Consider the following 19,535-nt stretch of genomic DNA (forward strand, 5'->3'; position numbering starts at 1 on the left):
TCCAAATAAAGTGGTTCTGACAGAAATCAAGTAAAAGCAAATAAAAGTATATAAACACAGAATCTACCAATCCATTTAAATGGAAATGGGAAACACAGAAATACTTGTACTTTGCTAATTTAACAGCTAGGGCCAACACTCAAAATCTAAAGCTAAATTTGTTTTCATTCTAAAAACTTAGGAGTAGGCTAACTCAGACCTCATTGTAATTTGCAACTTCTATCTTTGACAATGTGCCAATGTCCCTAATATATAAAGAGCTCCTAGAAATTGTGAAGAAAAGGACTAACAACCCAGTAATAAAAATGGACAAAGGACATAACTAGACATCACACAGAAAACAAAATTAAAGTTACCCTTATGCATTTGTTCAACTTCACTCATAATAAAATTGATGCAAATTAATATATTCCAATATATTTCTCTCATCATCGGATTGGCAAAAAACAGACCGCCCACTCGGCTGAGCAGGCTGTGGGGAGACAGGTATGCCCAAACAACTACTGGCACAGTGAACAGTATGCTCCTTAGGGAGGGCAATGTAGCAAAATCTATCAAAATTACAAATGCATTTACCGGTTGACACAGTAACCCCATCTCTAAGAATTTATTTGATGAATTACCTGCAGATGTATGAATCAATGGCTCCACAAAGTTATTCATTGAAGCACTGCTTGTAATACCAAACAATCACACCAAACACCCCTCAATAAGAGACTGATTAAAGAAACTAGGATATAGTCATACAATGAAATATGAGGTAAAAAAGACTGAGGAAGTTCTCTATTTACCCCAGACTTCATTATCAAAAAAAAAAAAACAAAACATAGAGGACACTCTATATGATGTTCCCTTATGTATAAGAAAGGGAGAGAAATAATTACAGATTTTGTTTGCTTTTATCTGCCTCAAAAAACCCGGGAAAGAAACACAAGATCCTAATAAAAGTAATTACCAACAGTGGCAGGAGGAATGGTGTAGACAGGGACAAAGATGGGAGTAAAGCTTTCCAAAGGTATATATATATTTTAATATAATTAGATTTTTTTTTAACCAAGGAATTAAATTTTTAAAAACGAAGTTCTAACTTCCATTTTGGACTCCCAATGTCCTCATAAAGCTGGTCTAAGATGCTCAACATAACCCACAGTGACAGTTGGCAAGTAAAAGTAGAATATTCATGTGATATTCATTAATTCCAAAGACAATTACTGAGCACTTATAGTATGGAATACAACAAAGAACAGTACCAAACTGTTTATAATTCAATGCTCACACAATGCTACTTTCTTTCACCATAGGTTTGCTTATTTCACCTTCGGGCTTCATCTTAGCCACAGTGCCTTCCAGGAGGAGCCTCCTTAACTGCTTCCCACACCACTCATCTATGTAGGAGGTACAACCTAGGTTCTATACAACTTATGTACTTTCATCTAATGATCACATTGGGTAGAAATTATCTCTTTGCTAATCTGTCCTCCCCACTAGGATGGGAAATATTCTGAGATGAGAAATTTAAAATTTTTCCCACTATGCTCAGCTTTCTAGCACTCAATAAATATTTCCTAAACTCTAGTCCAAATTTACCATTTGGAACATATCACAAAATCTAAGAAATGAAAGAAGAAACTACTAAACGTATTTTTTAAAAGCCCATTTTCTCTGTTCTGTCGACTACTCATGAAGAAATAAGGAACTGAATAAGAATGGTAGTGTAAGGAAAAGCATACCTAGCCCCAAGATCTTGGTGTATATAGGAAGGTGGAGAATAACACAAAACAAAAAAGCATACACATCATTAACGTAATTATAAAAATCTTTCAAATAGTTGCAAAAAACTATCCCCCCCAAACATAGATTATCTTTTAAAACAGTTTAAATAACAAATACTTGGAAAGGGAATATTAAAGCTGATTATAATTATTTTACCAGTGATCACTTTGTGAATCTGCAAGTTGCTCTGCTTCAGTAAATGGGGATCTTATAAATAATTTAAACTGGTGAAAGGTACCATTAGAATAGAACACACACTCATACCTTGTTGATCTTTCACTTACTCTACTTACCTTCTTCCCCCGTTTTCCCTTATGACGCACATCCTTACTGCCTGGGTCCAACTGTCTCACATCAGTGCCACTGGCTTCCTTCAATTGGTTAGAGGGGCACCTTGATCTTCCAGGGATTTGGAATTCATTTTCTCCTTCTGCCCGGTCCCAGTTGGCCTAGGGAGTAAAGGCCTAAGCTTAGCTCAAATTCAAATTTCCTCTAAGCTACGGTACACTATGCTCCAATAATACACCTATTCCAATGACAGTGTTTTACAACTACTTTTACTAGTCTTTCTCTATACTTTTCTCTCATCACCAAACCTCAAACCTTTCAATTCTTTGGCTCACAGGATATAGCCTAAAGCAAATTTCAAAAAAACAAGTACAAGAGATAAACTTAACAGCCGTAATTGGTACAAGTGATCATTAAATCAGATGCAGCTACATTTGAATTTAGTTAAATAATAAATTATAAGTTTTAGGAAACACATACAAGACTAAATGAGTTTAAAGGCAATTACCAATTGGGAGATTGGGATTGACATATATATACTAATATGTATAAAATGGATAACTAATAACCTAATAACTAATAACTAATAACTAATAACCTAATAACTAATAACTAAGAACCTGCTACATAAAAAAATAAATTCAAAATGTCAAAAATAAATAAATAAAGGCAATTAACAAACCTCACATCCAGTTTAACTACTCTGCATTGTCGGAAGGGTGATTTTGTTTTTCCATTTTTGCACTCAGCACTAAAGGTAATCTGCTTGCACACACTTTGCTGAATGAATGCTTAAGAGTAAAGGCAAATCAAAAGTATAGCTAGTAACTAGCTTTTGTTTACTGTTGGAGTTCTAGGACAATACAGAAAACTAAAAATAACATTCAACCAAACAATAAAACTGAACAGAGGAAGTAAACATATAACCTAAACGTCAGTTTAATTTCTTTCCTAGAGCCCAGTAATACAGGCCAAATGAATGTAGGGGTAAAGCGAGAAACAGCTCCATAAAAGGTCTGGAATACTTAAGGAATGCCACTTCATTCGGCTAGTAAACAGCAGAGCTTATTAGACGTAAACCCATATCCATTTGACCATGTTGCTGCCTTTGTAAACTCCTCTCCTAAGCACATCGAGGCTACACACACTTCTGTATGGGGGTCGTGGGTTTTGTTAACACAGCTTAAGTATCTAGTGTTTAAGAACATGTTGATCACCAGGTCATCCTCATACATAGTTCTTACAGCGTAATGCTGAGATGACTCTCTGACCTTTCACTTAGCTGGTGATCTGCTCCCACCACCTTTGATCTTAAATTTTTAATACAGGTACGGATTAAAAGTGTATTCTACTTCCTCAGAAAAAAGGAACAAATCTTTCATGACTGAACTCAAAGGAAACTATTTTTTGAAATCCTCCCTGACCTCCTTTCACTTTTCTTTCCATCACCTATCATACTGTACTGTGGTTATTCAACAGACTGTAAGGTGCTCAAGAATAGGAGCTGTTATATATGTATCTTTATAGCCTCCTCTGTTCTTTCTTCCCATCCCATCATTTAACATAGCACCAGGTTAAATAATGAATTCTAAGTATCTGCTGAATGAAAGAGAAAATAAAAGATTACACTACCATGCTGTCAATCTCCTTCAACCTCAGATAACTGTCAGTATTCACAATCAAACATATTTTTCCCCTCTTGTCCTACGTTAGGATGGGCAAGAACACCTAAAGAAAATATCTCCATTATACTCTGTTTCAACTCCCTATAACAGATCAGCATGTGGGCAGAGGAAATGGGCTAAATAAGGCAAGTTCACAGGATGACCAACCGTATTTTAAATCACATTTTATTTTGCCTTCGTTCATCATGAGAACAAAGACAATTCCCTCAAACAAAACCTGTTCCTCAAGTCATACCCCTAAAATGTCCAATATTACCCAGATGCTAATGCTGAAAGTACCTTCATTTCACCATTTAGTCCCATTGGCCCACTTTCCCAACTGAGAAGTAAGACAGTGGTCATAACAAAAGCAAATATTCACAGAACATTACTACTTGCTAGCACTGATGTAAGTGCCTTAATGTATTAACTTTTAATCTTCATCACAGCCCAACGAAGTGGATGTTATCATTACCCTGATTTTATGATAAAGAAACTAAACTATAGAGAAGATCAACAGCTTGAGTTAAACAGCTATTAAGTGGAAGAGTTCAAATTCAAACAGAGGCAATCTGACTCCAGAGACCACAATCTTAATCACTATTTACAGCCAATTCCCAACTTGTATTTGTGAATACGCAGGCAAATTATATACTCTCACTTTCCTAACTATGATCACATTAGAGCTTATTACAGTTTCTTTAAAAGCAGAAGTGCTTATGTTAAAGTAGGTTTACATCCTGAAGGTCATTGCATAAGTTACCTGGAGCCGAAGGTCAGACATTTGTCTTAATAGATCCTCAAAGAGTTCTCTATCATCTTCTGGTAATTCAGAAGACAAGACGACCCCCACAAAACATCCTGATGCTTGTAACATTGTATCAGGAAACATGTAGGCTCCTACAGTACATTTAAGAACTGGAGATCTATCAGGAACTAGAGGATACAACCAGTCACAAACCTGAAAAGGTTAATTTAAAACAAATCAATTAATAGAACTAGGTTTTCACCGAGGTTTTAAATATTGTTATACTAGCAAGCACACATTTTAAAGTTTGAAATGCATTTTACAAGGCTTTCTAGAACCATCGACAAACCCCCAATAAAAATCAGCCATTTGCTAGTCTGATCTCCCTGCAAAACACTCACAGGAACTGTGCTAAAAATGTTATTGCTCCACTAATTATATAGTCTTAAAGCTGGTGCCCTTAAACAGCCCACTGTTAACCAACGAGTCTAGCTTTAAATAAATGGTCAAAGTAAATTAAGGTTTTCTTTATTATTCAAATTAGACACCCCTTTGTGGAAATAAATGAAATCAAACTGTTTCCGAGTACTCCAAACGTATTTACTGATTTAATCCTCTTGGTTAGTGTTGTCATTTTAACTACAAGAAAACTGAGGCACAGAGAGGTTAAGTTGCTCAGAGTCAACACCAAGAAGTGGGGCTAGGGTTTAAGCACATCCTATCTACCACAGGAGAAACTAAACAATTATTTTAATTAGAAACCCAGCATTCAAAATGTTGAATTTTCTTTTAACTAAACCCAACCTTATCTGACAGAGCAAGAAGATTAAGTTACATTTATGGGTTCACTATCTATTGTGAAGTTAAATCAAAATGACACAAAGCTGCCCTGCAACCTCATCTCGGGACATCAGATTATCACAATAGGACTTAATTAAGCTCACCTCCTAGAGATCTAAATTCAGAAGAAACTAAGTTTAAATCAGAATACCCAAATTATTCATTTCCATTATTCTTTGAGTGACCAGAATATAACTTCGCCCCTCACCCAGGACACTCTCTTCCTAATATTAAGAAACTTGAGAGAACAACAGATTATCAAAATACTGTGCGATAAACATGAGTCAAAGGGATTAAATATTTCATATAAACGATGGAAAATTCTGGTATACTATCATCACCTCTGACCAACAGAATGCAAATGTGCAGGGATCAAGCACTCAAGTCTGACTCTTTCCTAGAAAGTGCTTAACAAACATTTTCAAATTCTTTCTTTTAATGGATTCTCTCTTTTTTAGTCATCTCAAAAGCCACTCTCCAACTTTTATAAAAGTCAAACTTCAGACAAGTTACAATAAAACTGATTACTGTATTTTCCGAAGTATGATATATAACCATCTGTGGTATACGAAATGACTTCAAGTAATATACAAACTAAAGTTGAGTAGCAACATATTTTAACATGTATTAGGGAAAAACACAGTATCTTTCCCTCAATTTCACAGTTGTTATTGTTTAGGAAAAAATTAACAAATGAGACATTTAAATAAGAATATGAATAACAAGTGCTGGATTTAACAAAAAAAAATCATAATGGTTGTACTTAAATGACTAAAGTTTGGGAAAGGTTTCTTTTACTATGCATGATTTCTCTAAGATTAACTACATTCTGGTCACCTTGATTGAAATGGAGTATCCTCAAATCTTCTCAAATAAAACTTTATAGACCTTTCTTAGGGTAGATTATTACAGATTGGTGAGCTCATCCACCATAGGCTGACTTCTCCCAGTTTCACTATCAGAGGACAATCTCATGTCCAAGTTCCCTATGAACTGACTATAAATTTAACAGGTTTAAAAGTATATTAAAACTAAAGTGAAGAGAAAAATAGTTTTTAGAAGCCATAGAATTCTAGTCTGCCTATTTAAAACCAAATTAATTTCTAATTTCCTAAATAAAGCAATAGTGATTTTTTTGCAGCATAAGATTTTTTTGCAGCATAAATGAGAGCCCGTTAAAAAGACTCAAACTTTGGGTACAACTTTACTTTTTATTTAGGACTCAAAATAGGAGATGTTGGAAAGGTTAAAAACAAAATTAAAAGAACTAAGACAGAACAAATTTTTACTAGAGAACAAGTCATTTTAATGGTTGAGCTCATGAGCTCATTCTACATGTAGAATGTTCCTGACGTTCATTCCCCGCACCTCCAGTAGCCCAGGCCCCAAAGGTTTTTTAAATTCCACTTTTACTCTATTACAGATCAGCAGAAAGTATTATATCTTTTATCAGCCCCCTCCCGATCCCAATCAAAAAGCCTACTCTTTTTAACCTCAAGGCTTCTTTTTTAAAATAACTTACGAGATTCACACTATTCTTCCTGTCCATTAATGAAGTTTTCCTTTCAACAATGCCCCAAAATATCTCCTTTATACATCCCCAGTAAGTCTCCAACTATCTTTAAACAACCTTCAAGTTGCCTCCATGTACAAGCGGCATAAGAATTGAAAACAGAATATACCAAGAGAGAAAATAAATCTGGATAACTAGTAGTGTAACTAAACCACATCATCTGGACTCTGGATAAAAGCACCTGCCTTGCTCAAATAGTCATCTCCCTTACATGCAAACCCTTTTGTTACACCCAATGTATACTGAATCCTTACTTCTAGAACCCCATCTCCCTGTACCAATGTCCACTCTTTTAAAAACAGATTGATATTGGACCATCACCTTCAGAATACCTTACTAACTCCACAACAGTTTCCTAACAACAACCTTTATTTAGCACCAGTCTTTGTTCTTGGACCAAGGGCATCCTGGTAAATTTATGTGCTTGGAAAGTTAGGACTGCATCTTAGATGATCGTCACAGTCTCTACTTGTAGACCAGGGTTTCTCAACCTTGGCATGACTGAAATTTTCAGTTAATTGTTTTACTGAGGAGAGCTCTCCTGTTTAGATGTTTGGCAGTACACCTGGCCTCTACCCACTATACATGCCAGTAGCAGTAGCACACTCCCCAGTCCCAGCTGTGACAACCAAAAATGTCCCCAACTACTGCCGAAATATCTCAGGGTGGGGAGACTGGGGGTGGGGGGTATTCTTACTAGTTGAGAACCACTATTCCAGACACTGGATCTAGCCCAGTTCAGCCCCTCAGCTGGGGCTTGACATGTATAGAAATTTACAGTTATACATTCACACATGAGTTACATAAATCCCTTTTGAAATCAAAGTTATTACGTTTCTTCCTCAGATAAAAAATTACAAGTTAAGGATGAATATTCTGATTTCCCTCAGGTTCTGTATTCACAAATTTAGTACTAAAACAAGAGTTTACATCTAAAGAAAAGGAAAAAGAAAGGCTATCAAACACAAACATAGATGCTCAAGGCTCATAAATTTCATGAAATATATTAAAAAGGAACTAGAATTTATAATAATCTTTTTGCACTTACTGTCTTGGACACATTATAAATATTTACAAATAAAAATAATATATTCTACACATATTTCAAATTATGTTTACATTTTTATTTGGCTTACCTGAAGAAACCCAGGAGGACGGTTTAGAACTGTATCAAGAGAATTATCCAAGAACCTCACGATTCGAAGGTACCCAGGATATGAAGGTGCACTAACCTCCCCTGCAGGATTTACAAAAAAAATCTGTACTCCATTTGGTATCAAAATCAACTCATCTGCATCTAGCCCTAAGGTCTCAAGAGGAGGTGGCTGAGAATGATTCCTATAAAAGTTTTCCCCAACTGATGAGAACTCCCCAGATTCTGTTCCATAGGATACAGTGTAGTGACCCTCAGCAGCCTGAGGGGTATATGCAGGAGGTGCTTCTGATGGATGACTTTGAGACGGTAAGGAAAGAGTACTAGGTGTAGAAACTGATTCTGTACTTGTAGTTGAAGTGTTTCCATTTACTTCATTGTGCCGAGGAAGTGAATTAAAGGACTGAGGCTCCAGTGACTTTTCGGACATATCTTTAGGCGGAAATTCTGGATATAACTTGGGCACCTCCTGAAGATCATTCCGTAGAGAAGTGGCAAGACCCTTCTCTAGAATTTCCAGCCTGGTACGTACATTCTGTAGTGTTTCTTTCATTTTCTGTTGCATCTGTCTAGCAGATTCCCACCCAGGACCTATGTGTTCGGGATCTGCTGATGAAATGCTGATTCCTCTGAGCAAGTGCCCTATTCCTTGCTTATAGTAGTTCTTTGCTTCTTCTTTCTGACCTAATTCATCTGTATTCAGTCCTTTATTAACAAATAAAAAGGCCTTCTTGTATGCTTCCTTGATGATCTTAATTTCAGCAGGTTCTCCATCTTGTGGCTCTTGTTCCATTTCTGCAAAATAGGAAATACATCTTTAATTAGCTTATTTAGCTCTTTGTTTACTTATTTATTATCAGTTCCTCCTACCTGAATATATTTCAGAGGACTGGAACCTTGCTTGTCCGTCCTGTTCACTGATGTATTCCCTAAGCCTATTATTAGATCTGACGTAGAGAAAGCACTCAATATGTATTTGTTGAATGGATAAATAAATAATACTCTTGGTCCTAAATATCTATTTTTTTAAACATCTTTATTGGAGTATAATTGCTTTACCATGGTATGTTAGTTTCTGATAAATATCTTTTTAATTAAAAAAATAAGAGAATAAGCCAGAACACATCTGTTGAATAATTTTCTTACTCCAGTTTCTTATAAGAAATAAAAGTTTCCTGTATCTTTAAGGTCGGAACAAAAAAGTCTTACTCTAAAATTCATTATAATTCCAGATTATAGTAGCTAATTAAAAATGAGGTTGAATCATACATTGGAGAGGACAGAAATGAGAAAAAAAAAGATCTGAATGAAGCTTTAAAGTTACCCAACTTCCACTTAAAGGTGGCAGGTTACTCACATGCAGTTAGCCCTGTTCCCTCCCAAAACTCCATTAAAATGACTTACAAGATTATTAAAAAAGCATAACCATTCTTTTCAATGAGAAAAAGGCATGAACAGGTACTTCACAAAAGAGAATATTTATTTATTTATTTATTTATTTATTTATTTATTTATTTATTTATTTATTTTTGAGAATATTTAAATGACATGTGAAAAGGTGTTCAACACATGATTCCCTCAGGGAAATGAAACTAAAATCCATAATATGACTACAGCTGACCCTTGGACAGTAGGGGATCCACTTATACAAGGATTTTTTCAGTAAATACAGTATTGTATTTTCATTTTACAGCTCTTTAAATTAACTAAGTATGGAGGAAAGTTTGTGTTTGATTAGAGATCACATTACGTGGAATCAAAAGAACTAGGGTCTGCGTGCTGATTCTATCCAAACTGTTTCAGCTTCCTGCCCTTGGATGAGTCATTTACCGATTCCTTTGTGTTTGAGGCAGAGACAGCAGTAGAGGGACTTCTGATCGTGGGGGGGCTGGCGCCCCTAATCCCCTGTTGTTCAAGGGTCGGCTATATATACTTATCAGGTGGCTGAAACTGAAGACTGACAAGTGTTAGAGAAGACAGCAACTGGAACTCTCATATACTTTGCTGGTGGAAGTGAAAAATGCTACAGCCACTATGGAAATTTGGCATTTCTACCAAAGCTACATTCACCCACTCTATGACCCAGCAATTCCATTTAGAGGTATATAACCAAGAGACATGAATGAATATACATACCAAAAACATGTACAATAATATTCACAGCAGCTTTATTCACAAAAGCCAAAAAATCTAAACAACCCAAATGCCCACCCACAGGAGAAGGGATAAATAGTGGCATATTTATATTATGCAGTAATATGCAGGAATTTTTTTTTTAAAATTGATGCCTGTAACGCTGATGAATCTCACCAATTGCACAAAAGAAGCCACATACAAAAGACTTCATATTGAGACTACTATACTATACTATATGATTTTACAGGTAAAGTCGAGGAACAGGCAAAACTAGTCTATTATGATAGAAACAAAAATAATGATTACAGGTGTTGGTATAGACTTGGAAGGGACACAAGGGGACCTTACAGCATATGGAAATGCTATCTTGATCTGAGTGGTGATTACATGGGTGTATACATACATAAAAAATCTGTAAATTTAAGATTAGTGCACTATATTGCACATTATATCCTTTAATAAAACAAGTAACAAAGCCATAACTCACAAAGAGGGAGGATGAAGAGTCAACAGGGCTTTGTTTCTGAAAAAGGAGGAAGACAAGTAGTAACTCACAAAACAGATTTGAGAAAGCTGAAGCCTACACTGTCAATCGGGAAACCAGAGAAGCAGCCCCAATTATATCTCATCACAGAACCTCCAAAAGGCACAGGAACTGATGGGATTCAATCTTCCTCTGGAAGAGGGAGTAGAGGTAGAGCTGAAAAAAGGACTGATTCAAAGCTAATTTACAAAGTAGACCTTGAGATCTCTCCTATACCAAGCACCCCAAAACACTATTTCTCTCCAGCCCTGAAAGAAGATTGGATATTTTAATTCAAAAGAGCATAAAATAAAATGTCTCAGGACAGGGAACTATCAGACATGATTAAGGGTATATATCAAAAGCAGGACAATGAAAAATTAGATACTGAATACTGAGACCTTCAACCTTTTCTCCCCAACTTGGGTCTTGGAGTCCAGGCAGATAGGTACCACTCCAGAAAAAAGATTATAGTGTCTTCTCTGAGAAATCTGACCACCACCAAGAGGAAAAACCTAAAGAAAGTGGCACTGAGAGTTCCCCCAGGAACTGTCCAAGCAACTAACTCTTCAGAGAAGCCATGGTTGATAGGTTCTACCCCAGAGAGTCTCCAATTAACTTTTTAGTGCCCCAATCTTATACATAAGCAGAGAGCTGAGAATCAGAAAACTGGTGAGGAAAACATCTAGTATGAAAGAAAAAAAAATAAGAACAATGCAATTTGGTTGAAATGGATAATATGCAGGGAGTAGAACACTTCCAAAAAACCTCTGTATCAACATAAAGAAAAAAAAATACTGCATCCATGAAATAAAAACAGAATATACACATACAAAAAAGGACAAAGAACTAAAGGAGCTTTTAAAAATTATATATAAATCAGCTGGAAAGAAAAATTCAATAGAGGGATGAGAAGATAAGTTTAAAAAATTATAGAAAATTTCTGCAAAGCAGAGCAAAAAGACAAAGAGATGAAAAATAGGAAAGAACAGACAAGAAAATTAGAGAGAACTCAGTCTAGAAGGTCTGACATCTGAATAACAAAACTTCCAGGAATAGAGAATAGATAAAAAAACATATCAGGGATAGAAGAGCTGAAGAAACAATTCAAAGAATTTCCCAGAATTGGAAAGCACGAAATCCCAGATTAGAAAGACCAATGAACAAAGGATGAAAAGAAACCCACAACCATGAAATTTCAGAACATTAGGCTCAAAGGGACCATCTTAAAAGGGCTTATCCATAAAAATAAATAAATAAATAAAAAGAGAAATAAGATTGCTAAGGAACTTTTTAAACCCAACAGAAGTTAGAAGAAAATAGTATAATTAATTCATGACTCTGAGTGAAAATAACATCCAAACCCAGCCAAGTGATTGCTCAGATATTACACCTTCTTTTTCTTGGATTCCATGCTTGATGAAAGGAATCACAAGGCTGATGACAGCAGTTCACAGATGACAATTATGCAACCAGTTCTTACTGGAGTAGAAGACTGAACTCCAGAGATGTCTTCAAGCAACTAAAATTGATAGAATACCTAATGTGTTCTTAAGTTTTGAGAAGAGATCTATTAGGTTGGCCAAAAAATGCCTCTGGTTTTTAAGTAAAAATAAAACACACATTTTTCATTTTCACCAAGAACTTTATTGAACAACGTATTCACCCTTTTGTTCCACTACCTTCTGCCATTTTTCAGGCAACTTCGTAATTACATCTTCCCAAAACTTTTTATCCTTTTGAGCAAAGAACTGTTCCAGGTGTCTTTTACAATCTTCCAGGGAATTGAATTTTTTTCCATTAAGAGATAAAGACTGAAATGAATGGAAATCCGAAGGTGCAACGTCTGGTGAATATGGCAGATGAATCAGAACTTCCCAGCCAAGCTGTGACAGTTTTTGCCTGGTCATCAAAGAAACATGTGGTCTTGCGTTATCCTGATAGAAGATTATGTGTTTTCTGTTGACTAATTCTGGACACTTTTCTTCGAGTGCTGCTTTCAGTTGGTCTAATTAGGAGCGGTACTTGTTGGAATTAATCGTTTGGTTTTCCAGAAGGAGCTCATAATAGAGAACTCCCTTCCAATCCCACCATGTACACAACATCACCTTCTTTGGATGAAGACCAGCCTTTGGTGTGGGTGGTGGTGGTTCATTTCGCTTGCCCCACGATCTCTTCCATTCCACATTGTTGTACTGTATCCACTTTTCATCGCCCCTCACAATTTGTTTTTAAAAAGGAACGTTTGGGCTTCCCTGGTGGCACAGTGGTGGAGAGTCTGCCTGCCAATGCAGGGGACACGGGTTCGAAGCCCTGGTCTGGGAAGATCCCACATGCCGTGGAGCGGCTGGGCCCGTGAGCCACAACTACTGAGCCTGCGCGTCTGGAGCCTGTGCTCCGCAACAAGAGAGGCTGCAATAGTGAGAGGCCCGCGCACCGCGATGAAGAGTGGCCCCCGCTTGCCGCAACTGGAGAAATCCCTCGCACAGAAACGAAGACCCAACACAGCCATAAATAAATAAATAAATAATAAATAAAATAAAATAAAAAGGAACGTTTTCATTACGTTTCAGTAGAGAATCTCATGCGGAAATACGATCAAGAAGGTTTTTTTCGCTTAACGTATGTGGAACCCAAACATCAAAACGAGGAACATAACCTAGCTGGTGCAAATGATTTTCAATGCTTGATTTGGATATTTTGAGTATGTCGGCTATCTCCTGCGTGGTATAACATTGATTGTTCTCAATTAATGTCTCGATTTGATCGTTATGAACTTCAACTGGTCTACCAGACTGTGGAGCGTTGTCCAGCGAGAAATCTCCAGCACGAAACTTCGCAAACCACTTTTGACACGTTCGATCAGTCACAGCACCTTCTCCATACACTGCACAAATCTTTTTGTGTGTTTCCATTGTGTTTTTACCTTTCTTAAAATAATAACCATAATGTGCCAAAAACGTTGCTTTTTTTCTCCCATCTTCAATATTAAAATTCACCAATTTTGATAAGTCTTTTTTTAAATGCACGCTGATATGACAGCTGTCACATACAATCTAACAAAATTGTTTTGAATGAAGTTAAAGACAAGTAAGTGCTACTAGAGCCATCTTACGGAAAAAACCAAACTAACCTTTTGGCCAACCCAATAAATAACTGTGGGAGGACTCAGGGTTTAATCAGTGCTAAGTACATGGTAAACTAAGGAAATAAAAATCAAGACAATTATTAACTCCAGGGAAAACAAGATGCTGAGCTAGAAAGAAAAGTAATCATGTACTGCATGTTTCAGTTTTGATTAATGTCATAATAATGTAAATAATGAATCTTGATACAAGCAAAATTATAATACAACCATATTGAGAAGATGGGAAGATGGACGGATAGAAAGTTTCTGTGCCTGTGGTATAGGATGGAAGACCTAAAATTTCATCTTTCCTACAAGGAAATTAATGGACAATGCCTAAAACTGAAAAATAAAATAAAGTAGCAATATAAGCACCCTGTTTACAGATTTAGACAGAAAGACCAAAAGAATTGGTAAGAAAATTGATACATGCTGCCTTTGGGAGTAAGGGATGAGGCTGGGAGGGTGGGACCTCTGATTTTCACTGCAAGTCTTATAAAAATATCTAATTCTTAATAATATGTACAGGATAAAAAAATTAATTACTAATTTTTAAAAAGTAAACTGAAGCTTTAGAGCAGATTGTCTAACAGAATTATGATGTTAACTACATATGTAATTTTAAATTTTCTAATAGCCACATTTAAAAGTAAAAAGAAATCTCAGTGATACTATTTATTTATCCAAATACAGCCAAAATATTTTTTCACCATGTACCCAATATGCAAATTATTAATGAGATAGTTTAACTTATTTTTTGGCGTTAAGTCTTTGAAACTTAGTGTGTATTTTACGCTTGAAGCGGATCTCAATTCCAAGTACCTTCATCTCAAGCGCTCAATACCCACATGTGCCTACTGTGGATACTGCAGTTTTAGAGATTGTCTTCCTGTGATCTCATTAAAAATTATAACAACAGGATAAGGCTGTTTTTGCAACAATTTACATTATAAAGGCATCACCAAAACTGGCCTAACCATACTTTCTAACCTGAACAAGAAACAAACCATTGGTCAGCCATATCATGCAGTGACTTCACGGTAGTTGAAAGAATGTATATATTCAGTCCCCAATTTAGAAAACATCATATACAATTGACCATAATCAGACCTCACTTGCCCTACCTTGAATCCCCTATCAAAATGAAATTTCCTTTCCCTGGAATTCTGTCTTTAGAATAGAATGTCAGTAGATCTTCCCTCAGAAACCATGGGACAGGAATTCTGCACTCCACACCCCTTAGGGTACAAGGAGGCTCAGAGTTCAGAAAGCAAGACAGCAGAGGTTAAATAGGCTTTTGTGAGCTGATCTGGGAATTTAACCAGCATTTTTAAGTTTGTCCAATTGACTTGAATAGGGTCTTGAACAACACTGTGACCTGGCACCCACTTTTTTGCTACTTGCTACAGGACACCACTACTACCAACGCACAATTTACAGAGCATTTAATGTGTGCTGGAGACTACGCTAGATGTTTCCCTCATTTAATCCTTACAAACAACTCCTGAGGCATTGTTACTATCACTAGTACTTTGCAGAGGGAAAAATAATTGAGTTTGAAGGCAGTAACTCCCTTAGATCACATGTTTCTGAAAGACCTTGGAGCTAATAATTATTTTCACATTTTTAAAGGGTTATAAAAACAAGGATATGCAACAGAGATCATATGTATCCCACAAGCCTAAAATATTTTACTATCTACTGTCTGGCACTTTACAAAGAAAGTTTACTAACCCACTGCCCTAGGTTATAAAGTTAAATAGCCTGACTCCAAAACTAATCCTCTAAACCAGGGTTTCTCAACCTCGGTTTGATTGACATTTTGGGCTGGAAAATTCTTTGTTATGGGAGGCTGTCCTGATCACTGTAGGATGTTTAACCGCACTCTGATCTCTATCTACTAGATGCCAGAAGCAGCACACCCTCCCCCCAACCCCTTGGACAGATCAAAAATGTCTCCAGACATTGCCAAATGTACCCTGGCAGCAAAATCATCCCCCGTTGATAACTACTGCTCAAATGGTCTTTAAATTAGGGAATGTGTACCCCTAGGGCACATGAAGATTTGTCAAGGAACACATTGCAACAACATATATAATGTTAAGAAAAAGGCTTCCAGATCCCTGTACTTCCATTTAGTACTCCTCACTAAAACTGACCTCCCTGGGAATATGCCTGCAGTTCAGCTATCATGCTGTTGTTCTTCCTTTTCCAAGCTCCTTTCAACCTTCCCACTTTACAAAACTTTACCAAAAATACCTCTCACTCATTCCTATTTTTACTGTGGTGTATTCCCCAGAATGGAAAGGCATGGTACTATGAAACAGCCCAAAAAAATCAGAGGTGTCAATTTCAATTGAGGCACGATTCCAACTATCAATCTCGTTAAGATATAAATTTCCACTAAACTTCCATTTTTCATATTTACTTATTCTTTGTCAAAATCCATCAGGTATTATACTGTTCTGACCAACTATTACTACTTGTAATAATTCAGTCCAGAAGAAAAATAACTCCTAGAGTTACAGTTAAAGGAAATTTTTAAAACTTAGTTTCAACTTACACAAATATTTTAATTAAAGACATGTATGACAGAACAAAAAGCTTTCAAGCATAAATAAATTACAAGATAATATTCAGTGGGGGTGGGTAAAAATCAAAGTACAATTTCAAGAAAAAGGAACTGTGTAAAATACCATGTATTTTTTAAATTGATGGTGATGGCTATAAAAGTGCAATATGATACTCCTTGAGATATAGTTAAGAGGTATATACCAATTTTATATTAAAATGTCAGTATCTATACCACGTGGGAAACTGCATCCTTTCTAACTACCTGAAAGTATGATGTAAAACATTATAAAACAACCTAAAGTGTGCAAGGGGGATAGTTTTACAAAAATTATTTTGGGGGTTCACAAGCAAATTAAAAACATTGTTCTAAAACCACTCACTATTATATTGCAAACACAAAACACACATGGTCTGTGACGCTTAGAAGCACCATAATTTACTACCTCTTATTAAGCTCTTTGGACGTGCTTGGCACTGTTCTACACTCCATTTACTCCTCATATCCTTGGAGGTCTGATCTGATTTAGAAAATCTTTTACAAATATTGATCAGCTTGCTCAAGAACTAGCAAATGAACTAGTAAATGGAAGAGACAGATTCAAAGAGTCAGGCTCAAAAGATATTTGTCAAGAAAACAAAATGAAATGTCTGATTCCAAAGCTAAACCTCCTGCTGTGCTTACAAGTTAGCAGAGTGAGGGAGGTGTGAAGGGTACTCGGAGCGTTTCATGCTAGACTTAGGTCTTAAGCCTTAAAGAAACAGATAACATTTAAAGGCAGAAAGAAGGCACGATAAAGGAACCCTAAGTAGAAGCAATATGACCTTGCATATATCTTTATTTCAAAGCTTATTTCACATAGTGTGCTGAAAGATTTCTTAAATAATGTGTCACTGAAGGAAATGGGAGAGCTATTCAAAGGGAAGACAGGCGTGTGTGTGCACACACGTGTGTACATGGGGGTGGGGGCGGTGTGATTCCATGGGTCAGCTGCTGCTGAACAGCCTTCCTTGCTGGGCATCTCCACTTTGAAGAGAAAAAAATTTAGCAGGGAGAAGAGCCTGTGTATCTTTCCGGTGAAGTGCAGTTGCAAATCTCAACACAGAAGGAAAAAAGTTTGTACTAAAATATTATATTTCTATTTTGTCGTTGTTCTGGGATTTGCTTTATTCTCAGTAGCCTCTGAGGTAATGCACTTCACAGGAACAGGACTATACGATGGTGACTTTAGAAAAAACAATGTCTATCATATCCTTAACCATAGTTAAGTGTTCACCAAGTGTCTTGAAAAGATAAAAACTACTATTACATGATTTGACGCTTGAATTTTTAAAGTTGGGGACAGAAAAAGCCTTTGAAATGTCAATCTGCAGTATTAAATAAAACAGTACCTACACCACTATTACCATCTTCAATCACAACCAAAAGCTGGCTCCAGATACCAATGGCACATTTAAGTTATTTTTTAAACGTTCTAATAAAAGAACTAAAATATATTTGTTTCAAATATAACCGTGTGTGTGCGCGCGCTTTAAAAAAAATACTGAGGAGCAAAGGTTAAATTCTGAACCAACAAACCCTTGGACCTAGTTCAATCCTATAAACACTGAAAGTAGTAACAATCATGCTAACGGTCAACATCACTAGTAGTCTTTAATAATACAACCACTCATCTCCCTAGAAGGAGGAGCAGAAGCTGCTCTAATGCCCGCCCATCTGGCCCTTTACAAAACAAAACAAAACAAAACAAAAAAAGGAGCGGGAACTTCTTGCAAAGACCTGTCTGTAACTGCCTCCTGTAGCATCCCACCCTACTCTGGCTTGCTAGAGGAACTATACACACAATGACGTTTCAGAAAGCCCCACAGGTTAAGAGACGACACACGTAAAAGCTTCCTATTTCCAACACGTTTCATATAAAGTCACCAAATGAGGTCCTTTAATGTGAACGAGGGCGAATCAAAAAATAGCTCCATTTATAATTGGGGGGGCATTCTTATATTACCTTTTTTTGGCTTGCTTTTGGAAATTTCAAAGAAAACTGCTGAATCCCTAAATATTTAAGGCAACGTAATTTCACAGGCAACAACAATCTTGAAGGCAAATCCGTTAAATTACAATACACTAAAACAAATCTCGAGCATTCTCAAGAGACAGGGTAAAGCAGTTCATTACAGTTAAGAGAGTGCAGAACTGGGCCAGCCCTACAGGAACGCAATAATGCCGTGTCACGAAACTGCGCATTCCAAGAGAAACTTCTTGCAGACACAGAAATGAAATCGGAGGGACCTCCTGCAGTGCTCAATCCCCAATAAACACGAACAATCGTATTCGAAGGAGCAAAATCGCGAGCTATCCGTTCCTAATGTTGACCTTTTTGGAAAGAAAGACTATCGAACTTTCACGAAGCTGTAAGCGCTGGGTGAGGGTGAATAATCGATTTTCAGAGCCAACGTAAACAGCGGGGGTGGGGCAGCAAAAGCTGGTCAATAGAGATGCGGCGGGAGGACCGCGACCGAAGGGAGGAAGGCGGCGCTCTGCAACACTAACAGTAAATAGAGGAGGGGGAGTAGGGAGCTCGAAGGTGCCGTAAACCTATGCGATGGGGGTTAACTAAGAACAACTTCTCAGACTATTCTCTCCCGAAATTGCTCCCTTCCAGGAAAGTTTCATCTCCGAGATTTGGATTGGGGGCCGCGGCCTTCTCGACCCTTCCCGCCCGGCCAGCCCGCGGGCTCGGGGCGCTCACACAAACCCACCCGCCTTGGGGGCCCGCGCAGGGGCGACTCCCTCCCGCCGCCGGCCGCAGCCCCACCTGTGCCTTCCAGACCTCGGGCGCTTCGGCACCGGCCGAAGAGCTCCCCGCCCGGCGGCCGCAGCCCAAGGCCCGCTCCCTCAGACGCGGCGCAGCCGCCGCCGAGCGCTCAGCCGGGACCAGCCCGCGGTTCCCGGCGCCCCGCACGCTCGCGCCCGCACGCCGGAACTGACAAAACCCCCGGAGCCGCGCGCCACAGAGCGCACCACGTCACGCGGCCGCGCCGCCCGGCCCGCCAGCCCGGCTCCCGCGTGACCCAAGCGCGAGCGTGCAGCCCGCGCAACTCGGCTTTCACGGGAGGCCCACTCGGGCTTTTGCCTGGG

General features: G+C 37.7%; 1 protein-coding gene across 3 annotated transcripts in view; it reads right to left on the reverse strand.

The window, feature by feature from the left end:
- Positions 1–19,535, reverse strand: part of SPART (spartin) — a 276,389-nt gene that overhangs the window by 22,199 nt on the left and 234,655 nt on the right. For 2 of the 3 annotated variants that reach the window (XM_068526732.1, XM_068526730.1), the window contains exons 2-4: positions 8,023–8,834; positions 4,489–4,686; positions 2,067–2,222 (exon numbers count right to left, since the gene is read on the reverse strand). In XM_068526732.1, the coding sequence (XP_068382833.1) occupies positions 2,067–2,222; positions 4,489–4,686; positions 8,023–8,832 (1,164 nt within the window). In that variant the 5' untranslated portion in view covers positions 8,833–8,834. Of the gene's footprint in view, positions 1–2,066; positions 2,223–4,488; positions 4,687–8,022; positions 8,835–19,212; positions 19,362–19,535 lie in introns of those variants that run through there. The other variant, XM_068526729.1, reaches the window with a different exon arrangement.

Source organism: Eschrichtius robustus, chromosome 18, assembly GCF_028021215.1.
Source record: "Eschrichtius robustus isolate mEscRob2 chromosome 18, mEscRob2.pri, whole genome shotgun sequence".
NCBI lineage: Eukaryota > Metazoa > Chordata > Mammalia > Artiodactyla > Eschrichtiidae > Eschrichtius > Eschrichtius robustus.